General features: G+C 37.3%; 1 protein-coding gene across 10 annotated transcripts in view; it reads left to right on the top strand.

Moving 5' to 3' along the window:
- GPHN (gephyrin) overlaps positions 1-26,126 on the top strand; it is a 546,412-nt gene that overhangs the window by 457,038 nt on the left and 63,248 nt on the right. For all 10 annotated transcript variants that reach the window (XM_069596839.1, XM_069596846.1, XM_069596847.1 and 7 more), the window contains 5 exons: positions 466-558; positions 10,361-10,416; positions 17,842-17,961; positions 19,454-19,512; positions 20,874-21,027. In XM_069596839.1, the coding sequence (XP_069452940.1) occupies positions 466-558; positions 10,361-10,416; positions 17,842-17,961; positions 19,454-19,512; positions 20,874-21,027 (482 nt within the window). The remainder of the gene's footprint in view (positions 1-465; positions 559-10,360; positions 10,417-17,841; positions 17,962-19,453; positions 19,513-20,873; positions 21,028-26,126) is intronic.

Below are 26,126 nucleotides of genomic sequence, written 5' to 3' on the forward strand. Positions count from 1 at the left end.
CAGCCCACCAGGCTCCCCCGTCCCTGGGATTCTCCAGGCGAGAACACTGGAGTGGGCTGCCATTTCCTTCTCCAATGCATGAAAGTGAAAAGTGAAAGTGAAGTCACTCAGTCATGTCCGACCCTCAGCGACCCCATGGACTGCAGCCTACTAGGTTCCTCCATCCATGGGATTTTCCAGGCAAGAGTACTGGAGTGGGGTGCCATCGCCTTCTCTGACTGTGTAGCTACTCGTATTCAAATAACCCCTACAAGTGTTACTGTTCATTGACTGATCTAATCTTTCATTTCAAACACTAGGAGGCATCTCTTCCTTCTGTCGCCTGTTCCTTGGGATAGAAATCCGGAGATCTGACTGAGCCCTTATACAAGCCTTGTCAGACAAGTACTTACGTCCGTCTTGTTTAGGACCACCTGTTTAACCCACTGCACTCAACATCCATATTTTCCTTTTTTTCTCTTACAGATGGAATGGGGCGAGTCCTTGCTCAAGATGTATATGCGAAAGACAACCTACCCCCTTTCCCAGCGTCAGTAAAAGATGGCTATGCTGTCCGAGGTAAGTGTTTTGGTTTTCTTGAGTATCAACATACTCACATTGGTTTTGGGGGGTTTGCTGGCTTGTTTTGCTTTGTTTTTAGTGTTCTGTTTCTAGATTTTTGGCTCAGCCCAAGTACCTAATGACTGTTACATCTGTCTCCCCCTTGGTTGTCAAAATTCATTCACAGATAACAATTAACCTATACCTGTATATTTTCTGGCACGATCTTGAGTGAAACTTCAGAGAAAATACTGTAGTTACTTGAAAATTCTTACTCACAAATAAATATGTAGAGATTGATAAAGATACTGTGCCATAATTCTTTTGGCCTCTACATATACCAGATAGCAGACAGTCTTAGTCTAAAGTTTTCCAAATGTTTTCTAGTGGAAAACATCTATAGGTCCAAGGAAGACAAGCAGACTCCCACCATGGGATAAAGTGGCCCAGTTTTTTTCTTTTGCTTTAAATTCAAACATCAATAAGAGCTTCACAGAAAGCAAGTGTGAGGGAAACCTCTAAATCCCTAGAAGGTCCTATATTTCAGAGCTCCAAAGCCCCAGATGGTACCAGCAGTTCACGCCTTCAGAATTGCCTGGGATGGCATAAAGCTCAAAAGCAAAATCATTTGCCTCCCTAAAGCCCAATTTAAGAAAACACAAAATGAAAATGCAACTGAATTGCTTAGAAACTAATATCAGTTATATTATATTGGCTGACATCATTGAAGAAACGGCTAAAAGCATTTCCCAGTTTATCAGAGCTGTTAAGAATGCCAGTTCCTTTCTAATGATCATTTATGGAGTCCCTTAGTTGACTGTCTTCATTTTTTATTTTTTTTATACTGTATCTAACCATTAAAATATTTTCCTTTTTCTTGTGATTAAATATATTCACTGATCTCCTCAATGTTGTATCACCAACTCTTAGGCGTATCTTTCTGTGTTGGAGACAGTAGAACAAATGGTTAAAGTTATGGACTTCAAGCAAAGAAAGTGATCTGGGCTCTTGTACCAGTTCCATCTGTGTAACTTTAAGTAAATCAGTTCAACTTTTTGATCCTTGGTTTTCTTGTCTATAAAACTATAATAATTATAACCATACTTACCCCAACAGGTTATTGTGAGGACTAAGTGGGACTGTAGAAAGTCTTAAAGTATCTGGCATAAAAAAAAGCTCTCAATATTTTTAATGTTTCATAATAGTACCTATTGTTATCAATCATATTTACTTAAACCATCTCTGAAAAAAGGATAACATTATCTGAACTGTTATTCTCATAAAACAATGGAGAGGTTAATTCCTCCTAGTATATTCTTTCTCACGAGGCTATCTTAAATGTACCTAATTTAGCTTGATCTCACTAAATTAGTTGTTTTTGTTGTCCAGTCACTAAGTCGTGTACGACTCTTTACAACCGCATGGACTGCAACATGCCAGGCTTCCCTGTCCTCCACTATCTCCTGACTTTGCTCAAGTTCATGTCCATTGAGTCGGTGATGTTATCTAAATTAGAGCTGAAAACAAATAACAAATACCCACTGCCTCCTTTGTTTTCTAAGTTCATTTCTTCTATAATGTTTATTAAGATGAATACTGTTCAGAAAGAAATTATTTTAGTATTCTGATAGCCTCATTGACTCTTCTTTCTTGTTCCCTCTAAAAGGTAGCTTCTGTCTGAACTTTTAATTGGTAGCCATATTGGATTGTTTTGAAATGAAAAAGAATTCTTACTTCCAGAGTAGAACAAACAACTACAGCAGATGAAACACCAAAGGGACAAGAAAGACTATTTTTTTTTATATTCTGAGTAATACAAAGTAGGAGAAAGGAGGTAAATAATATGAGACAGAATTATTCCAAAACAGAATGTTGTTCTGTGATTTTTACCTAAGGTAGCAGCAGCTCAATATAAAACTATTGCTTTTAGTTTTTTTAGTTAGCCCGCATGAACAATGAAAGAGCCTTTCTGCAACTGTACAATCTATCAAAGAAATGTATATATAAAATTACCATTTAGACTATCATAGTCTATTGTTTTAAAGTGGTGGTGTTTTTAGTTATTTCACACGTGTACACAAACACACAGAGACATTTAAAATGGCATCTCACAGTATAAAACATTCAGCAGACAAGCTGCCATGCAGCTAATTCACATTATTTTTTTCCTGTGAAGTATTGCTAGTTCTCTAAGATATGGAACATATAACAGAGATATAACAGAAAACCATTGTGGAAATGGTTACATTTCAAAGTTGGAATGGTTGGTTAATTATGATCAACATCACAATTAAGGCAGCAAAGGTTCTCAGTGAACGAAAAGGCATGGTCTAAGTCTTTTCTGTGCTGTAACACCACCCTAGGCGGTGTTTTGGTGAAGAGCAGCCTTGAGGCTGCTGTTGTGGCTCTCTCCCACTCTACTTCCTGTACCTCTTCTCTCCACCCTGTCTTCCTTTACTCCCATTCCTTCCTCCCCACTCCCTTTATTCTCCCTGTTTTTCTTCTCCTTTGCCTTTGCCTTAGGCCTTCCAGTAATAACCCGTGGCACCTGTGAACATTGCTAACCCTCTAGGTGTAAAGAGGTTCCTAACTTGCTCTGGATCACTAAGCATTAGCCAGTATCCTTCAGAAACATGTGGGATAAAACTCCAAACCAGTTGGAGGATCTCTTGCTTTAAGGTATGTGGGTTGAAAAATCAAGATAGTAACAAGTAGCTAAAGAAATAGGAACAGCTTTTAAAGAATAAGAAAGAATAGAGTATAAAGAAGACAGGAATTAAGCGATGATGATGTAAATTAATAAATCTAAAACTACATTCAGGAGGAGGAGGGAGTGAATTTGAAAGATATAAGCAGAGAAAATGAAAGTAGCACTTACCAGCTAGAAGCAATTCAATAGTTCATATTTTCATTTCAAATATTCATATTTTTGAAGAGTTATTTCTCCCTTCACACTGATTAAGCTAATCATCTTCTTGATGCATTCACAGCCTCCTATAGAGATGTGGATGCCCATTGTCTCACAATTGCTTCTTGATTCATTAATAAAGGCAAATATATCTCAATACCAAGTTCACTCTCTTGAAAATGTTCAATTTGAAAGACTTATCGCTTCAGAATTAGTTTAGGTATGATTTAGGCAAAGGAAAAATTATAAACAAGCCGATAATTATTTTAAAAACCATGTGCAGCAAACAATTCCGGAAAATTAAGAAAATCTTTGCATTTTAAGTTAATTTTTTTTTCTTTTTTACATGCTGATTAAATACATGCTTATGGAAATATAGAAAATCAAAAAGAACATTTTTAAATTACCCATTATCACTGTCTAGCTGCTATTAACATTTATGTACTTCCTCCCAGTAGGTTAAAGTACATACTAAAATTCTGTATAACTTTTTTAATTTTGAGCTAGTTCTTATTCTGTCACAAAAGTCATGTTTAAGAGTTTCTGTTTTGTCCAATTAAGTCCTGTTTGGCCACAGCTGGTTCTCCAATTCACTTGACAGCCTTTAGTCTTCCACCGTAGGACACTTTGGATGAAGAAGAGAGCCTTATGATATAGGAGCACTGCTCAAGTGAGTCGAGAGATAATTTGAAATAATTAATTTTAGTTAATTCCAAAAACCTTAAAATAATATATTTAAGGAAATAATAAATCTTTTCCCAATACTAACAATATATGGGCATTTTTCTCCTGGAAGATGATGATAAAGAATATGAAATGCCTTCTAATTCATCTGTACTACTCCTTGCTCCCTGCTTTCCAGGCAGCAGATTTAAAATCCCAAACAATTCACCAGATTTAATCCCTCAGTGTAAGTGCAGCAAGTACTGGTCCTGTAGTGTTAGTCTTGTCATCTACCTTTGCCACCACTCCAGACTCTTTCTGTAATGTTAACCTTAGTATACACAGAGATACTATTATCCTGTTGCCTATGCACCAGCCTTAGTTTGGTTCCATAGTTAGAGTAAACAAAATCTTAGTCCCTCTGCCTTACTGCTCCATTGAAGATACTTCCTAGGACCTCTGAAAGCTATGCTATCTCTCTGGCCTCCATTTATTCAACCCTAATGTGGAAACAATGAGACTTTTGTTACTGAAAATAAGTGAATAGCTATAAGAGATTTAAAGAGAGCTCCCACGTGACTAGAAAATGAAAATGAGGGATAATTCTAGGGCAAATAGTCTTAGGATGATCATTTTCTATATATTGCCACATTGAATAGTTATCTAATGCTATCAAGTTTATATCAAATGATATAATCAGAGATCTTCAAATAAAGAGGTGAACAAGACTAAAAGTGTTTCCACATTAAAAAGGTGGAGGTAGAAGCAGCTTCAGGGTCTAGCATTAAGCTTTATAAATTGCTTATACAGTGCATTTGCTGTTAGGATTTGGTTTATATTGCTTTTATCACTTCCTTCAAATTAAATTCTACAGTTGCAAAACATAAAAGAAAAGCTGTTAACCGAAATGCCAGAATTGAGGGGTGGGGGGAGGTGGAAAGAGTCTAAGCTTTTACAGAAATCCTTGCAATCCATCCATTGTTTCTAATGGCATACTGTGGCTGATTTAGTTTCTTTCTTTCCAAGCTTTAGGTTCATCTGCCACTGTACCTCCACTTCTGCCCCCTCCCACCCAAGCTGGTAGAATTCATCTTGAAAATGGCAACCGTTTTCTTTTTTTTTTTTTAACGTATCTCTTTAATAGGTTTTTAAAATAAGTATCAACAAGTTAGGTAGATTGATCATTACTTTTCTGCCTTTATGTAAATAACGAGCCTTGTTGGTATAAAATCAGAACTTCTGTTGTAGTTCACTAATTTTTTTATTTAAGTTTTCTATTAGTCTGAATTTGTCTGGATTCCATTCAGTCTTAGAGTGCTCTGCTTCTCAAAAAGGGTAGTCCCTTAACCAGCTGCATAAGCATCAGCTTGTTAGAAATGTAGAACCTCAGGACCTATCCCAGCATACTGAATCAGAATCTGTATTTTAACAAGCTCTCTAAATGATTTCTATGTACGTTAAGAGTTGAGAAGCACTGTTAAAAGGGAAATGGTAAAAATGACTCCTCCATTGGTATCAGGGACTTTCTATAATGTTGGTTGACTAAACCTTCCTTAGCCAACAACAGAGAGGCATAGTTCCCAGGTGGAAATTTTCAGAGGAAAGTGGAGAACCTGGTTAAAGTGAGACATATTCTCTCCCCAGCTAGTGTACCTTCCTTGGTAACAAAGCATCTTGCTTCTTTCACTTAAAGACTGCTTAAGATGTTGGCTTCCCTGACACTCTATACCAGCTTGGCCCCACGTTATATCTAGCCACTCATTATATAATGACATTTGCTTGGAGCGCTTGTGCAGAACACTTGAGATGAGTGTTTTGAGTATATGTGTATTAGAATGTGTGAAGAGGGAAACAGGAAAACAAGAGGAGGACTGAAGAGCAGACAATTTCAAAAAAGAAATATAGGAAGTGATCCCTACCTCAAATGAGCTTATTATCTAGCTGAAGAGATAAAATACATGTTTATAAAATTATTTAAGAAAATTTACAAAGCACAATACTAATGCATACAAGACAGTTTACAAACTTCCTACCTAAGTATTATGGAAATGCAAAGTTCAGTTCTTTATTTTAACAAGATATTAAATTATTATTAATTAAATTAATATAAATTATTATTATTATTAATATTCTTTATTTTTACTGAGCATCAGTGATGAGCTTAGCACTATGTTAGACATAACCTAAGTTATATGGAATTGATCACAGCAATCTTTCTAAACATTCTAAAGATGGTAAATGTTGACTCACATTTTAAAGAAAATAATATACCATGAACCAGCAGAAAAAGGAAGGCATTCAAAATACAGCATTTTGTATTAGAAAATATTTATTGTTTCATTCATGGATTCATTTTTCTAAAAAGATTCTTAGGAGCCACACTCATTCATTTCTTTCACTTGAAAATACTTCATATATTGAACACTTATTGAATACCTATTTTTCAGCAGGTACCAGGAATTTCCCTGAGACAAATAAGCAAATGATTACAAATACATTAAGAAACCGTAATTAGAGTTACTTCAGGAATACACTGGGGAAATAAAAGAGAAAGGGGCAGGAAGTCAGATACGACTTCCTAGAGAAGGTGACACTTGAGCTAAGTCCTAAAAACTAAGAAGTTTTTAAGCAGAAGGCAGGGAGAAGGAAAGGACACTCCAAGCAGTGGGAGTAGCAGATGTTACGGAGCTGAAATATGAGTCATCTTGGTATTCTCGGTACTTGAGAGAGTAGCTAGACTGTAAGATAGACGGAGGACGAGAACCAGAGCCTGTACACACACTGTTTCCTTTAGGTGAATATCTTTAGATGCAGCATGTCCATTTCCACTTCCTCTCTCTCTCCCCTTACCACCTCTCCTGCTCCCTCACACATACACACACACTATTTGCCTACTTAGTTCTGGCTTATCCTTCATATTCAAATCATAAATCTTTTATATCAAGGTGGCTTTCCCTGACCCTCCAGGGTAGTTCAGGTACTGTCAGTGTATGCTCTCATTAAATTGTGTTCCTTTCCTTTAGAGTGGTTTTCTTAATTTATATTTGCATATTCATTAATGTGACTATTTGATTACCATTAAAATCTATCTCCCTCACTATCTCAGTGGCTTTAAGAGTTTGGAGAAGGCAATGGCAACCCATTCCAGTACTCTTACCTGGAAAATCCCATGGGGAGGAGCCTGGTAGGATGCAGTCCATGGGGTCGCTGGGAGTCGGACACAACTGAGTGACTTCACTTTCACTTTTCACTTTCATGCATTGGAGAAGGAAATGGCAACCCACTCCAGTGTTCTTGCCTGGAGAATCCCAGGGACCGGGAAGCCTGGTGGGCTGCCGTCTGTGGGGTCACACAGAGTCGGACACGACTGAAGCGACTTAGCAGCAGCACACCCATAAAAAGACAGGCACTAAATACATTATACATCATAAACCAAGGATATACATATACAATACATATAAATATACATGCATACATATATATAAACAAAATAAGTTTCTTGAAATAATACTCATCTTTACCATGTGTGATAAAATATATTTTCTATTTTTCATTTAAAAAATTACTTACAGGATGATTTTAGAGCCCACCTCTATTTGTGTAAAACAGTGCAACAAATTGACACTGCATTAAAATAGAAACAGTATCTAGTTGTTCGGTTTCCCTGGTGGCTCAGTCATAAAGAATTTGCCTACAATGCAGGAGACACAGGTTCAACCCCTGGGTCAGGAAGATCCCCTGGAGAAGGAAATGGCAACCCACTCCAGTCTTCTTACCTGGGAAATCCCTTGGACATGGGAGCGTGGCGGGCTACACTCCATGAGGTTGCGAAAGAGTTGGAGATAACTTAGCTACTACACAACACCACCTAGTTTTACTCTCTACTCTGTCCCAGCATCTAGTATGACACTTATGACATAGAAGACACTCAGTAGAAATTCAGTGAATAAATGAAAGAAATAAAAAGCCTTAAAAGGTATATTTTAACATATGGTTATTTTAAATATTTTAAAACCATATTTTAAAGTATGGTTATTCCCATTTTTATCAACAAGCAAACTGAAGTTTAGAGAAAAATTTAGTAATTTGCTGAAAATCCTAAAGCTAATAATAGTCAGAACCAGGATTCAGATTCAACTTTTACTCTAAAACCATGCTAATTTCCCCTTGTTCAGGAGGCAAAAAAAGAAAGCGTCTGGGTTGCTATGGGGAGGCAGAAAGCTAATAATATCTCTAGCAGAAAAATAAAAATGTTTATTCAGATTTGAGATGCAATTAGTGCAAAACTCTGAAAGATAATTGACTTCTTAATTTTCTAAAGTAAGAAAATTATGATTAGTTTTAAAATACTGAGTATGGGTATAGATGAAACAAAATTGGTAAAATGTTGATAATTGTTGAAGCAATGATTTCTCTATCTGTTTTAAACTGTTTCATTAAAAAGAAAAGAGAACCCATGAAAGCAGCATAATAAGAATGCCATTCAGGAAAACTGCAGTAGTCTCTTTTTTACAGGTAAACACTGAAAATATTAATATAGTAGGATTCCAAAAACACACCAGAAAGCCAAGAGTTTATTAACTGAGACAAAGTCTAAAAAGCACAAGATACAACATATAGTAAGTAGAAGACACCTAATGTTAATTTTTGTTCCTCTTCACATTAGGTAAACCAAAGCCAGCTATACAAAAATGTGACTTTTAAAAAAGCATTGTATATATATGCCTTTAGAAAAAATATGGCTTGCAGTCACATAAAGAAACAATGAATTTTATATCTCTTCTCTAAAAGAGGGAAAATGCTTTTTATTATTTATAAACATGGCTGCAAATATGATTAAAATATTCATATAAATAGTGTTGTCTTTGCTGTGTGTGTGCCCCAAGACCCTTGCTGCATGCCAGTTACAAGGAGGTAATGGTCATGATCATAAAACTCATTAGGTACATATTGCCTTGACAGTAGTATTGGTCTGAAATCTGTGTTGTATGTGCAGAAAACCCTTTTAAATACGTTTATCTTCAGGAGTATCTTTTCATCCAGCCATTACTGTACTGTATGTGGAAAAAAATTGGATAGGAAGTTTTCTCCATCTCAGTTCTGAAAGTGTTTTCTTCCAGTTTAAAAATAAGCAGTCAGTGGAAATTGTGATGCAGCACTGCCTATGTATTTTGTTTTTTTAGCAGCATTTTGATCTTTCATAAAAAAATAATGTTGTATTGGAAATTCAGGGTGTGAGTTTTCAAATCCTAGCTCTATTACTATCACTTGTTAAAGGTACTGAACCTTTTCTACCTGAGTTACTTCATTCTGCAGCTCATTTCCTTCAAGCATCAGTTTTGCTCAGTTCAGTCGTTCAGTCGTGTCCGACTCTTTGTGACCCCATGAATTGTAGCACGCCAGGCCTCCCTGTCCATCACCAACTCCCAGAGTTCACCCAAACTCATGTCCATCGAGTCGGTGATGCCATCCAGCCATCTCATCCTCTGTTGTCCCCTTCTCCTCCTGCCCCCAATCCCTCCCAGCATCAGAGTCTTTTCCAATGAGTCAACTCTTCTCATGAGGTGGCCAAAGTACTGGAGTTTCAGCTTTAGCATCACTCTCTCCAAAGAACACCCAGGGCTGATCTCCTTTAGAATGGACTGGTTGGATCTCCTTGCCCTACTTCATGCTTCCCTCATAGCTCAGTCGGTAAAGAATCTGCCTGCAATGCAGGAGACCTGGGTTCGATTCCTGGGTCAGGAAGATCCCCCGGAGAAGGAAATGACAATCCACTCCAATATTCTTGCCTGGAAAATCCCATGGACAGAGGAGCCTGGTGGGCTACAAGAGTCAGACACAACTTAGCGACTAAACCACCACCACCACTTCATGTACAAGTCTCCACGAGTGTGTACACACACATCACACATACATACCCTTTTATTTAGGAGGATAGACTAAAAGAACTTCCTATTTAAAAGTACAAGAGTGGAAATTATGGAACAACAAGAAAACTGTCTCCAAAGACCCCAGGAAAGGGCGCATTTAGAACCACTCCTATTGGTACTTGTAAATTGTGGATACCAACGATCTAACTAGTATTATAGTAACAAAACTTTTTTCTAAGCTAGGTGATGAGAAAAGTGTTCCAATTTCCTGAAGCCTTGCCTAATCATTTGAGTCAACTTTTAGAATTCCAAGACTAGGTTCTTATTCCTTGCCATAGGTACATTCTGATGATTGTTCTTGCTTCTGTTCCTCTTACAGCTGCTGATGGCCCAGGAGATCGTTTCATCATTGGAGAATCCCAAGCTGGTGAACAGGTGAGATACATAAGCCTGAAAAAGGCCCTAAAGATTTTAGTTTCATGGACTTTCAGAGTCTAATCCTAAACTTCTGCCATTGTTTTTATGGAAATCTTAGAGAAGGATTAGATGGGTCATCAAAGAGATGAAATGATGATTCCCCTGAGAAAGAATCAAATGAATTCTTTCTTAACTGAAAGAACCTACCTCTAGTCATATACAGCATGGACACAGTGTTATTAGTATATCTCACAGACGTGCCCCACAAGCATTTTCCAGCCCTGTGATTGAATGAATCTTTCTTTTAGTATAAATATTAATGTTCTGAATAGAGCTATAATTTCTAAGAGGTTTTCTCAGACTTTTCCCCAACTCATGTTATAAACAGGAAAACTTAGAAGAAGCAAATTATTTCATCTTTCTTGCTAATCTTTTTTTTTTTTAACTTTATTTTACTTTACAATACTATATTGGTTTTGCCATACATTAACATGAATCCACCACTGGTGTACATGCTAATCATTTTGATTAATTTTACTCATTAGGGAGCTAACCAGAGAACAGATATACATATATTTCTAGTAAGAAATGAAGTACTAAAAAAAAAAATGAAGTACTAATGGGCCACGGTGGACATACAATAGAAGTCCTCTTACTGCTTTTGATACTAGTAATTGGTCATTTGATTGGAAATAAGTTACAAATGGCAAATTATCTTTTAAAATAAATTTAAATTAAATAAATGAACATTTATTTGTCATTAATCTGATGGAGAGCCAAGGCTTTTCTTTTAATAAGTATCTACTATTTGAGTTTCTATTACACCCACAGGGCATTATATGGGATTTCTAGTGTTGGTTTCTTTAAAGTGGAAGAAATTTTAAGGACCTTTGCACAGTGTCTAAGTATAGACTCCTTCTAGATTTTTATTATATTTTTACAGTACGTTTTACAGTTGTTTCACCTACACCTAATTTGACAGGAGTTCTATTTTAGCAGACTTTTTAAAATGAGATGTTCCAAAGGCTTAGCTTAATTTTTTCAGGAAAAATAGAACCCTTTGTACCCTCATATATCATTGGTTTATGGAATATTTACTGAAATAACTTGATACAGTAGCAGCTATCGCCCCAAACTGGTACAAACAAGTTTGGGAACAAACAGTTTGCATCTTAGACCAGTAGTTTACAAGTGTCTAACAGTTTCAAACTTAGAGTGTACTGTAGGCATCATCTTGTTCAGTAGGAAGCGTATGTTAATCTAGTGAGCTGTGAAAGTTGATTAAAAGAGCTCTTTCCTTATTGACTAGAATCAGAAAAAGACCAGCACACTTTTCTGCTGTCACCAAGCACTCATAAGCATTGTATAAAAATAAAGGAGGAAATAATAAATAGAGCAGTTGAACAAAAGCTATGTCCCATACCTTAGCATGTCCTCCCATATGTACTAAAAATAGAGAGGGGTTGAGGAAGTATACAGGAGCATATGATGCTAATGGTGGCAACCCTAGCTCCCTCACCGCTACCAAGGAGTATGTGTACAGAGCTCTGACACTGAACCTAGCACTATAGTAATTAGATCCTTATCCGTGCTATACATAGGCTTATTTCAGTCTTCATGACTGTTTTCCTAACAAAAACAACAACTAGTCTTGCATCCCTTTTTTTTTATATAAATAACTTAGATTATGATCTCATAACTTACTTCACCTCTTGGTCTGTATATCCATCAACAATGGACATCTAAAGCATCCATTTTTTAACAAAGCTCCAAAATATTAATTATTCAAGGAATACTTCTCTGATCTTCAGTTGAGTCTATCCAACATTTATCAAGCACACCTACAGTTTGTACCAAGCACTCTGCTAGGTTGTAGGGATATAAAGTAGATTAATACATGATTAATATTCTGAACAGTTTATATCTAGTGGAGGAGACAGAGTATAAACAACTAAATATAATACAATATTTTAAGTGTTAAACTAATGCTGTCAGTCATGTGCTGCGGAAAACAATAGAGAGGTTAAGCATTTCATCCTAGAAGGGTTAGGAAAATGACATTGGAGCTGGGTGTAAGAGAGTTTTTACAAAAACAGAAATGAAAAAGGACCATACCAAGCAGATAGTATAGTGTAAGTCAAGACCCAGTAGTGTTTGTGGTAGTCACAGCCTAATATACTTAGGCATAGGTAGTAGATTGTTAAGAACCTTATGGACCCTTAAACTTTATTACTAGTTATGACTTCCAACTGAAAACTAGAAGCACAAGAAAAGTTGTGAAATTATAAATTGCCAGCTTCTTGTAAGTTCTCATAAAAGTATGATAGGAAAAAAAGATCAACACTATACAAAAAAACAGGGTTTTTCCTCAAATTACCTGGGATGTATTTTATCTCTAAAAGATGTATCATACACACACACACTTAAATCAGTCTCAGAGATCTTGCAAAAGCCAAATTGCTCGTTTATTGAAAGTACATATGCTTGAGACCTAGAGTGCCACTGCATCCACTAAGACAGTTTTTTATTTACAACATACTTTATTGATGTATGAAATACTTGATCTTAGTCACTTACCATTCGGTCCTATTGATTAGCATTCAATATCAGTTCAGTCACTCAGTCGCATCCAACTCTTTGCAACCGCATGAACCGCAGCACGCCAGGCCTCCCTGTCCATCACCAACTCCCGGAGTTCACTCAGACTCCCATCCATCAAGTCAGTGACGCCATCCAGCCATCTCATCCTCTGTCATCCCCTTCTCCTCCTGCCACCAATCCCTTCCAGCATCAGAGTCTTTTCCAATGAGTCAACTCTTCGCATGAGGTGGCCAAAGTACTGGAGTTTCAGCTTCAGCATCATTCCCTCCAAGGAAATCCCAGGGCTGATCTCCTTCAGAATGGACTGGTTGGATCTCCTTGCAGTCCAGGAGATTCTCAAGAGTCTTCTCCAACACCACAGTTCAAAAGCATCAGTTCTTTGGCACTCAGCTTTCTTTATAGTCCAACTCTTACATCCATATATGACCACTGGAAAAACCATAGCCTTGACTAGATGGACCTTTGTTGACAAAGTAGTGTCTCTGCTTTTTAATATGCTGTCTAGGTTGGTCATAGCTTTCCTTCCAAGGAGTAAGCGTCTTTTAGTCTCATGGCATTGGACACTTTCAATTTCAGTTATGCAATTATGAAGTGCTATCTTTGGACAAAGTTCAAAAAATCCAACTCAATACCTCTATTAAGGAAAAATCAAGATTTGGATAGTTTTTACTTTATATAAAGTATATGAAGTATAAAAACTAAAAGGAGTATTCTTAGCAATCTATAGGAAGTACCTCATGTATTGCTAGAGTTTTTCTAGTTGATTCAATTCAGTTGCCATTTATATGTCTACTCTCAGTGGATATATAAATATCTTTGTATATCTGGGAATATGTTTTACGTTGGGTTTAGTATAAGTGAGCTGGTAGGAATCCTTCAGCTAGCAGTTAGAATTGCTGTGTTGGGATAGGAGCCAAATTTTTTAATAGCTACCCAAAAAACACTTCTTAAGACTTAGTTTAAGCCAAGAAGTAGGGAAAATTACAGGTATAACCTTAAAACTTAAAGTAAATTTGCATAGTATGGTACATTGATCCAGACTAAATTGAGGTAGCCTGCAGGCTAACACACTTCAGTTTAAGAAGCAACTACCTGAAACTCACTTTGGGATTCACTTTCCTGAAAAGGCACTTGGAGCAGGAAAAAGTCTTTTAAAAGTCTGTATTAAATATTTTAATTGCACAAGCTCGTAAGATAGTTTTGACATTAACACCTCTACTAAAAAACAAATATCTCAAACATTCATACTTTTCATAAAAAAATCACCACACTGCAAAATGGTCATGTTTAGTGAATTAAGAAATATACCAGATAATAAGCAGTATCTGGCGCTGAAGAAACAAATTAATGCATTGGGCCCTAAGCTTTTTTTTTTTTTAATTCTGTATATTATCTTGGTAGAAAATTACAGTGGTGTTGTTGTTCAGTCGCTCAGTCATGTCCCATTCTTTGCAACCCCGTGGACTGCAGCACACCAGATCCCCCTGTCCTTCATCTCCAGGAGCTTGCTCAAATTCGCGTCAAGTCGGTGATGCCATCTAACCATCTCCTCCTCTGTCATCCCCTTCTCCTCCTCTGTCATCCCCTTCTCCTCCTGCCTTCAGTCTTTTCCAGCATCAGGGTCTTTTCTAATGAGTTAGCTCTTCACATCAGGTGGCCAAAGTATTGGAGCTTCAACTTCAGCATCAGTCCTTACATTGAGCATTCAGGATTGATTTCCTTTAGGATTGACTGGTTTGATCTCCTTGCAGTCCAAGGGTCTCTCAAGAGTCTTCTCCAAAACCACAGTTTAAAAGCATCAATTCTTCAGTGCTTAGCCTCCTTTATGGTCCACCTCTCACATCCATATGTGACTACTGGAAAAACCATACCTTTGACTATACGGACTTTTGTTGGCAAAATAATGTCTGCTTTTTAATATGCTATCTAGGTTTGTCAGACAAATCCTGGTAGCTCAGCTGATAAAGAATCCACCTGCAATGCAGGAGACCTGGGTTTGACCCCTGGGTTGGGAAGATCTCCTGGAAAAGGGAACAGCCACCCAATCCAGTATTCTGTCCTGGAGAATTCCATGGACTGTATAGTCCATGGGACTCAAAGAGTTGGACACGGCTAAGCGACTTTCAGGTTTGTCATAGCTTTTCTTCCAAGGAGCAAGTGTCTTTTAATTTCATGGCTGCAGTCACCATTTGCAGGGATTTTGGAGCCCAGGAAAATAAAGTCTGTCACTGTTTCCATTGTTTCCCCATCTATTTGCTGTGATGTGATGGGACCAGATGCCATGATCTTCGTTTTTTGAATGTCGAGTTTTAAACCAGCTTTTTCACTCTCCTCTTTCACTTTCATCAAGAGGCTCTTCAGTTCCTCTTTGCTTTCTAGCATAAGGGTAGTGTTATCTGCAAATCTGAGGTTATTGATATTTCTCCCAGCAATCTTGATTCCAGCTTGTGCTTCATCCATCCCAGCATTTCACAAGATGTATTCTGCATATAAGTTAAATAAGCAGGGTGACAATACACAGCCTTGATGTTCCCCTTTCCCAATTTGGAACCAGTTCATTGTTTCATGTACATTTCTAACTGTTGCTTCTTGACCTGCATACAGGTTTCTCAGGAGGCAGGTAAGGTGGTCTGTTATTCCCATTTCTTTAAGAATTTTCCACAGTTTATTGTGATCCACACAGTCAAAGGCTTTAGCATAGTCAATGAAGCAGAAGTAGGTGTTTTTTTGGAACTCTCTTGCTTTTTCTATGATCCAGCAGACGTTGGCAATTTGATCTCTGGTTCTTCTGCCTTTCATAAATCCAGCTTGAACATCTGGAAGTTTTCAGTTCACATATTGTTGAAGCCTAGCTTGGAGAATTTTGAGCACTACTTTGCTAGTGTGTGAGATGAGTGCAGTTGTGCAGTAGTTTGAACATTTATTTATATTAGAATATAATATTTCTGGATAAACCTGAAATGTCTCTTATTCAAATATCAGAGTAAGAGGAAATAAAGTACATAGCTCAATGCCAGATCTGATCTCAAGAATCTTTCTCCAATGACTTGGAAAAAATTAATGAGATCACTGGAATTGTAAGCCAAGAAGGATTACATGCTTCATGTAGTTATTGTGATAATGAGATCATGCATGCTTATTCATTCATTCTGGAAATACTTATTGACTGCCAACTTTGTGCCAGATACTCTCTAGGCTTTGGGATGATAGAGCAATAAATATGTCTGCAAAGGTAATGATTAAAGATGAATGCAAGTACTCAAAAGAAACTAACAAAGGAATGTGAAACATTCAGGTGCTAGCAACAATAAGATTTCATTCCCACCTTTAAGTCTGAAGGGGCAAAGAGAGAAAGTGGTACCTGGACCTGGGAGATTGATAGCTATGGGAGAGGGCCACCTAATAGGAAATGTGGCATCAGTGCTATTAGATATGACATAGCCATCACCAAACTGCAACCCAGCAGGGAAACAGCATGGGGAATAAAAATTGTACATCTCTCTCTCCTACCCTCTCGTCTCTTGTTCAGTCACTAAGTCTGTCCATGTTTTTACAACCCCATGGACGGAAGCATGCGAGTCTTCCCTGTCTTTCTCTGTCTCTCAGAATTTGCTCAAATTCATGTCCATTGAGTCGGTGATGCCATCCAACCATTTCGTCCTCTCTCACCCGCTTCTCTTCCTGCCCTTGGTCTTTCCCAGCATCAGGGTTTTCTCCAGTGAGTCCCTTGCTAGCCCCTCCCACTGACTGATCTTAACCAGAAGCCAGAGTGATAGGAACCCAGTTGAAACAATCTGCGAAAACCAGCCTCTAGGAATAGAAAATGATGATGTGAGCTAAAGAGGCAAACAGAAAATGAAACAAATTTCTGTCTTTATAGGGCTTATATTCTGAAACATAAAATGCACTTAACCGTAAGCCTAGCATAGACTGAGTATTCCACAAATATTAGCTATCGGTTGCATTATTTGCAGCAATAACATTATAGAAATAAGTTTCTTAAGGCTTTTCTAACAAATGAATTTCCAGTTTTACTTTGATTGTACATTTAGTGGAAGGATAGTTTTCCTTAATCATTCCTTTTTTTTTAATGTGGTGAAAAATATGTAACATAAAATGTACCATCTTAACCATTCAAAATGTACAGTTTTTTAGATTATATAATTATATTTGCTAAACTTTTATTATTAATTGCATGGTACACTAATATATTTTATAAAGATTTTCAAGAGCGGTAAATTTTCTGGTCTGCCTTTATTTAACCAAAATGTTTGTTAATAAAATACTATATTTGTCAAACATCAGAACTTCAGCAAATGATCAACATGCTGGTTTTTCATAATTGTCATTCATAAAAATCATATTGCATGGCATTTTTTTAAAGACTATCATATCGCTTTACATATGTTAGAAAATTCACACTGAGTGAGAGACAATAGTGGCAAATACAAGTGGCAGTTCTTCAAAGAGAAAGCAGGGCACCAAGAAAAACATCTGATAGTCATCACCTTAAGTCAAGTGAAAGCCTCTTTGGTCTAAGTGTACCTGTTTGACTTTTTTTATATTTTCCCAAAATGAATAAGACTCTCCTTTTACGAAAGTGGAAAAAAAAGAAAGTATTAGTCACTCAGTCATGTCCGACTCTTCGTGACCCTGTGGACTGCAGCCCACCAGGTTTTTCTGTCCATGGGATTCTCCAAGCGAGAACACTGCAGTGGGTGGCCATTTCCTTCTCCAGGGGATCTTCCTTTTATGGTTTGTTTCAAAAACTGTTACATCTGCAAGAGTTTCCTTTGCAGGAGCAAAGTAAATCACCTCTTTCTTGTGTGTTTCTATTTCCAGCCGACTCAGACAGTAATGCCAGGACAAGTCATGCGGGTTACAACAGGTGCTCCAATCCCCTGTGGTGCTGATGCAGTAGTGCAGGTGGAAGATACTGAACTGATCAGGGAATCCGATGATGTACGTCATTACCAGGTCTTATGGCTTCATTCCTGTGGCAGTATTATAAGTCATGCCCATTTTCTGCAATGTTTATGAGATTAGCCGAATTGTTTTATGTTAGGACCTTACATTGTAGTGTATAGTGAATAAGGAATTGCCTTAGGCTTGAAAACCTTTTATTATAGAAATTGTTTTTATGACCATTACTGGGATTACAGCAGAATTTGAACCACATTTGAGCCAAGAAATTGCATTTGCAAGCAAGGAAAGAAACTACCTCAAGATAAAAAAGCAATGATATTAACTGTTGTCCTACCATCTAGCTGAGAAATTTGCTCATCAAAACTAGCTTCTGACAAAATGTGAAGAATTTACAAAAGAATTTAACAAAGAACATTTGGGCAAGTTCTTGAATACTTCACTAAGCCAAGCATTTAAGCCAAATGACCCTTTCGGCTCTGGTTTTCTATAATTCAGGAAAATCTGTGCCACCAAATTGCAGTCTAGAAACATTAAATTTATGTCAATTCCCCCTCTATTTCCTAAAATAAAGGACTCTGTTCTTTTATAAATAAAGGCCTCTAAGTAGGCCTTTATCTCACTGAAACTACTGGCAGTTATTGAATCCAGAGGATCAGTCAGGAATAAAAATTTCAATGGAAGATTTACTGATTTTGTTTTGGAAGAAGTTTAAGATATCTTTTATTTTTTAATACAAGAATAAATGACAAAATATATTCTCCCAGACTGAACATACAGTAAAATTTGGCCATGCTGAGATATACCCTCTTTTCTTCATTTGAGGATTTTCCTTTTTATCACCCACAAGTACTTACTTCCCACAAGTAAGGCTTATAAAATTCAACTCTTGGCATACAGGTCACATTGTCCTGCTGTTAAAACGGCCCAACAAATTTATTGACATCAAGGAAGCCAGCAGAGCATTGAAATCCAGAACACACTCTGCCAGATGACAAGACACAGTTCCAATATCACAGTATTAGTCACAGTTCATAAATGTAAAAATTATGATCACCATTAATTTATAGAAATCTACTACCAGGCAAACTGTAAGTCTTCACTGAAATTTTTACAGATATTTGGGAATCTTGGCATAGTATTGAACCCGTGATTTATGGCAACAGAATAGTTACCTCCAAACACATTCACTGTATCTATTAGAGTAGAGATCTGTGTGTGTGTGTGTGTGTGTGTTTTTCCTTGAGAATGCTATTTACAAAGTATGAGTCAATATTTGAGTTGGTACATGTTTTAAAAGTATGAGAATCAGTGAAAATGTTTACTTATTCTTTGGGATCAAGCCTAATTTTTCAGGAACCTGTGGTAGAAATTCATGTTCAAAGGATTTTGCAAAGGATTTCCTGTTCCTCTGTATCTTTATATATTCTGAGCCTATCCAATAATGAAAGCATCTGAATAGCTAAATTCTATTGATCGAAATTCAGTCAGATTGCTCTGTTTGAAATTACATGATTTGCTGTTACCATAGGGCACTGAGGAACTTGAAGTACGAATTCTGGTGCAAGCTCGGCCAGGCCAAGATATCAGGTAAGTTCATAAGACATAGAATGTATAGCCAACTTTTGTTTCTACCGTGATCATGAACTCAGGAAAGCATGGCTATTATAAATTCACAGCTCAGTCAATTAACCATTAGCTTTCAGGGATTTTAACCAGTAGCAAAATGATTTTTCTAAATTATATATCCCATGTATGCCCTACTTACTTTTTTATGACGTTAGTAAAGGCAAATGATTTATTCAAAAGCAACATGAGAAGGAGGCAAAGTCATAAGCCTGCATAATCCATCAGTTCAGTTCAGTTCATTCACTCAATTGTGTCCAACTCTTTGTGACCCCATGAACCGCAGCACCCCAGGCCTCCCTGTCCATCACCAACTCCCAGAGTTCACTTAGACTCACGTCCATCAAGTCAGGGATGCCATCCAGCCATCTCATCCTCTGTCGCCCCTTCTCCTCCTGCCCCCAATCCCTCCCAACATCAAAGTCTTTTCCAATGAGTCAACTCTTTGCATGAGGTGGCCATAGTTGATCCTATTTCTAGATAATCCAGAATTTCCCATCCTTACCCCTAGGTAACTGAGAATTTGATATTAACACAGATACTTTCAAAGTTGAGTATTTGTATAATTAGCTGAAAGCCCCTCCTCAACTACCAATAATAATGGAATGATGTGCTACTCTTTATATACAAAGTTGAGCCTACTGTCTTATTATAAGTAGTGTATATCCTTCAGATGATTTTTCTCATGACTGAATATGTTTGCCCTGATTCCATTAGTCCTAATTTATTCAACATTTTGTAACAAAGCTACACTTCTTCCCCTCCTGTGGGGGCAAAGTGAATGGGGTGGCCACAAAACTGGGCCAGTCTAAGTGGCCTAATGGAAGTTATCTCCATGGCTGTCACCTTATTAGCATCATTCTCTTCACCACAAGGCTAACAAGCTCTGGAATGGCATTAGATACTTTCGTATAAATGCCTGCCTTACACCAAAGAAAGTTTGCAGTTGGTGTTTTTGACTATAATGTGTTACAAAGCAATTTGTAAAAGAATTTTCAAACATAAAGTAGCATATTCCTGTTTAATAGCAATAGATACAAATCTATTTCTGTCTTCTATTGTGTGATTTAATTTTTTTATATTATATATTTATTTATTTATATTTTACTTCACAATACTGTATTGGTTTTGCCATACATTGACGTGAAATTTTTTTAATTAAAAAAGCATAGTTTTAAAAATCTCTTCGTTTTAGCACTCTGTTCCATGCCTCATTTCCCCTTTTCCCCCTTGAGTGTCCTCTTTCTCTGACACTAAAATTTCCCTCTGAGTTGAGAAAATATTGTTCTTAGTCATACTGCTTATGGTTCTGCTTTGATTTTCAGACCCATTGGCCATGACATTAAAAGAGGGGAATGCGTTTTGGCCAAAGGAACCCACATGGGCCCCTCAGAGATTGGTCTTCTGGCAACTGTAGGTGTTACAGAGGTTGAAGTTAATAAGTTTCCAGTGGTTGCAGTCATGTCAACAGGGAATGAGGTAAAAAAGGCGGGGGAAGGGGAGGGTTGTGACAAGGGAAGAGGGGTAGTGGGACTTTCAGAGAAAAGCATTTCTGATATTCTGTGTTCTATATTATAAATAGAATATTAAGGATTATAGATCTTACCACATTTCTGTAACAAGGGAATAATAAATGGGCCTCAGGATAGTTCAAGTACAGAAGATGAAAAGGAAGAAGTAGAAACTATATATTAAGAAGCGTTCCCTTCCATTTACTAGAATGAAATATTACAACCAATGGCCTTCCACGCATTCAGTACATATAAACAGAACGTTGACTGCTAGCCGTAGATATTCAGTTGTGCAAACCTAGTACTTAGTCTGCTGGTATAGTGAATCGTGCCTGCTCTGCTGCTAGATGATGGGCCACCTCTGTGGGAGAAGTAATTCAATGAATTGGGACACCATGGCTAGCCCTTTTTCTTGCTTAACATTCCATGTGATCTTTAGTCACCAGGAAGGATTTGAAAATCATTTTTCTCTCTAAAGATAGCATCTCTAGTGGCATGCTATTCAGAATATGTCAAAATGTCATTTCAGTCCTAATTTAGGAAGGGAGATGTAGTCAGTATTCTGAGAACTTTTGAAAAACTTTCTGTTCCCTCTTTGCTTAGGTTATACAGAACTTCAGTTGGAGGCTATAAGGCCAAACTAGGAATATTGAAAAGTGAATCTGCTGGAAATTCAAAGCCTAAAAGCAGAATCAGAAACTACTGAGATTTTTTTCAAGTTATTCCTTAAGATCTTAAACTATTTTTAAAAAGATTAACAGGATTTTTTTTTCTATCTCTCTTTTAATCTCTAACATTCTGAAAATAATCCATTTGCTACCATTATTTTTCATTTCTTAGACTTGGAAATGAACATTTTCAAGGGTCTATTGCCCGTATAGCTCTTTCGGAAAGGACAGAAGAAAAGAATATTTTGTTTTGATAATGGAGAGATAAACAGCATTCTACATCTGTTTACTTCCCAGTATAGGTGTACTGCTAAACTGCTAAGTCGCTTCAGTCGTGTCCGACCCTGTGCAACCCCATAGACAGCAGCCCACCAGGCTCCCCCATCCCTGGGATTCTCCAGGCAAGAACACTGGAGTGGGTTGCCATTTCCTTCTCTAAATAGGTGTACTAGTCATTCCCTAAAACTACTGACTGACCCAAAAGAAACATTCCTTTCAGTTGATCTACACAGTGATGATTTTCTATCCTTAGGACCAACCAACACTATGTTTAGCATCAGAAAGAAATTTCTGTTCAACTGATTGACTTAATGAACTGTTCTTATTTGAGATTTATGTATATGCTTTGTGCATCTAAGTGACTTCATGGGCCTTAGGAAAGCTAAGTAGAATGAGCTAACTAATAGACAGCTATTTATTAGGCAACTTTGTTTAAGCTACATTTTTTGTTTTCCTCCTAATGACTTTGTAGGTCTGGATTCTCAGTTACTTCCCCAGAGTACATTGGCAGTATTTTTTAAGCTACCTTTTATACTCTTTACTAAGACTATTTACTAGTAGTAGGGAATAGTGACAGGGTGAGACTAGAGATGGTACCTACATGGTAGAACCTAAAGAAGATTTTGTAGTTTTAGTTCCCTGCCCCTGTAGACTTGATTATCTTTGAAGAAGCTTTGATAAATCCTGTGTGACTCTCTTTCCCTTCATTTTCTGGCCTGCTGTACTTACATGGTTTTCCAAGGGAATAATGCTTTTAAATTCCATGATCTCTAGTTCCATGTAGTTTGACATTCTTCCCTGTGCTGTGCTGTGCTTAGTTGCTCAGTCGTGTCCGACTCTTTTCAACGCCATGGACTAGCCCACCAGGTTCCTCTGTCCATGGGGATTCTCTAGGCAAGAATACTGGTGTGGGTTGCCATGCCTTCCTCCAGGGGATCTTCCCAACCCAGGAATCGAACTGGGGTCTCCTGCATTTCAGGCAGATTCTTTACCAGCTGAGCTACCAGGGAAGCTCTGACATTCCTCCCTACTCCCATCCAAAGTTAGCTGTTATTAAATTTATGACTCTCTGTCACCATATAGTTCAACAAATGTTTATTGAGTACTTCTATGCCAGACACTATACTGGAAACTAGAGATAAAAGAGATAAATAAAGCATAATATCTCTCCTGAAGGCTTGAGATCCTCAGATAGCTGGAAAACAATAAGAAAAAAATTGTTCATTTATATCAAAGAGACCAAAAGTAATTACATTTGTATATTAATGTGATAAGTCTATAATTTACTCACTCACAGCACAAGCTCCACTTAAGTATTAGTTCTGATTTCTCCTGATAAGTATGGCTTCACATATGCCACCTCTTGAATCCAGTGTGGTATATTGATAAGCAAAACAGTGGCCTTAGGCAGCCCAAAGAATGCCATACAAGATGTCTATGTAGACTCAGTCAGAACCTGCTTTGTATTTTGTGACTACATGAGCTTATTCAGGGTGAAGGAATCATTTTAAAATTGGGAAGCCAGAGTTGCAAACTATAACTCACACAGAATAGCTGATGTAGACATTTGTTAATCTTGACAAACTGTGCATGTTGAAATTTAAGTAATAGCATCCAGTAATTAAATAATTGTGGTCATACATTTCCAACCTTATGCATTTGCTCAATAAATGTTTGTTGAGCATCTGTTACATGCTGAAATACCCATCAGAGGATCTCTTAAGTAAACATCAGACTTAGAAGATAGGAATAATCTATACCTTGAACCAGTTTCCTGAGATATTAAAAAGGAAACTCAGCATTCAGGAGGGGAGCATCAGGCTTTCTTCAGTGGGCCCAGTCATCATAGTACTTCACACAGCCATCCAACAACTGTTCTCTTTGTTCTTCAAGTAACATTTAGGTGCAGGAAATAAGAGTTCTACTAGAAGAGTATGAGAGCCATCAGCATAAAAGCACCATGTCCTGCATAGGAATCAGTATTTCTTATAACAATCTTAGGCAGTTTCCAGAGTCCCTACAAGGGAAATGTCCAGTTTCAAATGTTACCACATTCATGGAAGCCCAAAGCCTGGCTTTCCGTTATGGATTCATTTGTAATCCCTTCTATTCCATATACAAGTTACTATTCAGAGACCATTTTTACCATAAGAAATGCTGTCTACTAACAAGTTGACCTTTGTTTTTTTGGTCAAATTTCCAGAGAAACTGAGGTAGAAAGTTAACTGAAGTTCAAATTTGGCCTTAGAAATGGAGAAAGGATTTTGTTAACTTCACATAAAAGAACACACTCTCTGCAGAAAATTAGAAAACAGTAGTAAAACTAACTACAAGTCATTCTGTTCTTTATTATCGGCATGCACTGGCAATTCTAAACAATGTCAGTGATAAAATATTCCTTTCCACTGAGGCAGTCACTCTTACAACCCCTCCTCTCTCAGCATGCTATCACACTGATGCCAGATAATATTCTGAGTACTGGAGACCACAGCAGCAAGCAAGACAGATAAAGCCCCTGCTCTTATAGAATTTATGTTCTGATGGGAGGATGGAGATAGTCAATAAACAAACAGTGGTAAATTGTATGAATTTTTAAAGCAGAGTAAGATGATAAAGATTGCTAGTGAAAGAGTTATATGCCAGGTATATAATAATGTATTCAATATAATCAATTATTCATTATATTCAATTCTATTGAATAATGTAATTATATTCAATATAATCTATTGAAACTTATTCCATATCAACCCTTTTATTCTCTCCCTTATACAATAAAACTGGAAGCCTGAAAACACAATTTCTTAGGCCTTCTTTCTCTGTGGTCCAGGTATGTTTTGCCATTGGGATGCATTAACATGATATTAGAAGGTGGAAAAAGGCAGCAGCAGTAGAATCTCCTGAACTCAGTAGCATCTCTCTCCTCCAGCAGCCCCGGGGACAGTGGTGACTTCTGGCAATTACTGATCTTTAGTGATATACCTTTTTTCTTTTGTTTCTCCAACTTGGCAACACACTTACAACCAATCCCATGCATTAATTCCTCTCTTTTCCCGCTCTCTCCATTTGAAAAAGCTAAAGGAGTTTTGATTTTCGTGTCTGGACCTGACGGGCAGACAGATAGAGTCCTCTGTTTTACAAAGACTAATTAGGCCTCACTGATGAGGGAAATCAGAGTGGAAATGCGAAGACATTGAAGGTACATGCCGTGTGACTAGAGTTGTGTCCCCAGCAGAGGGGATGACAAACACAAAGGCCCTGGAGTATGGTGCATGCTTATCACGTTTGAGGAACAGCAGTGAAGGCATTGCTGAAGAATAGTGGGAAGGTAGCAAGGTGAAAGGAGATGAAGTTGGAGAGGTAACAGAAACAAGATCCTTTTATTCTAAATAGACAGTGTTGAGGAAGTGGAACATGAAATATCTTAAATTTGCAAATGCTTCCTCTGTCTTCTATATGAATGATTTGGCATATGGGAGGGAAAAGGTGAAAGACCGAGAGGCCCGTTGAAAGGCTGTGGAAAGAGTACTCCAGCAAGAGATTTGGACCAGAATGGTAGTAGAGATGGTGAGAAGTAATCAGATCCAGAATATATTTTGAAGGTAAAATCAGCAAAATAGATTTGCCAGAGAATTCAAAGTAGAAGATAAGAGAAAGTTAAAAGTCAAGATGAACTCTAAGGTTTTGACCTGAGCTTTGATAACTGACCTAAGGAGAGTTATCATTTACCCTGATAAGAAAGATTAGGCAGCAGAAATCAGGGCTTCTTCTTTGGAAATGTGAAGTTTGAGATACTTATGAGAATTAAGAGTAGGCAATTAAACATATTAGTCTGGAGCTTAGGAGAAAGGTTAGAATTAAAGGTACATATTTGAAAGTTATCAGCACATATATATAGTATTTTTAAATAGTACATATATATAAATATAGTATTTAAAGTCATGAGACTGCATAAGGTCACCTAGGAAATCAGTATAAATAGAAGATAGGAGGTGTAACTTTTACACTTAGGCAGCTGTCCCTTCTTCCTCTTTCCCCAACCTTTATATTTCCAAGTTTTATTTTCTAATTTTGACTCTTGATGACATCATCTCTCCATTCCATAAAATATATTGTTTCCCTT

Source organism: Ovis canadensis, chromosome 7 (assembly GCF_042477335.2).
Source record: "Ovis canadensis isolate MfBH-ARS-UI-01 breed Bighorn chromosome 7, ARS-UI_OviCan_v2, whole genome shotgun sequence".
Lineage (NCBI taxonomy): Eukaryota > Metazoa > Chordata > Mammalia > Artiodactyla > Bovidae > Ovis > Ovis canadensis.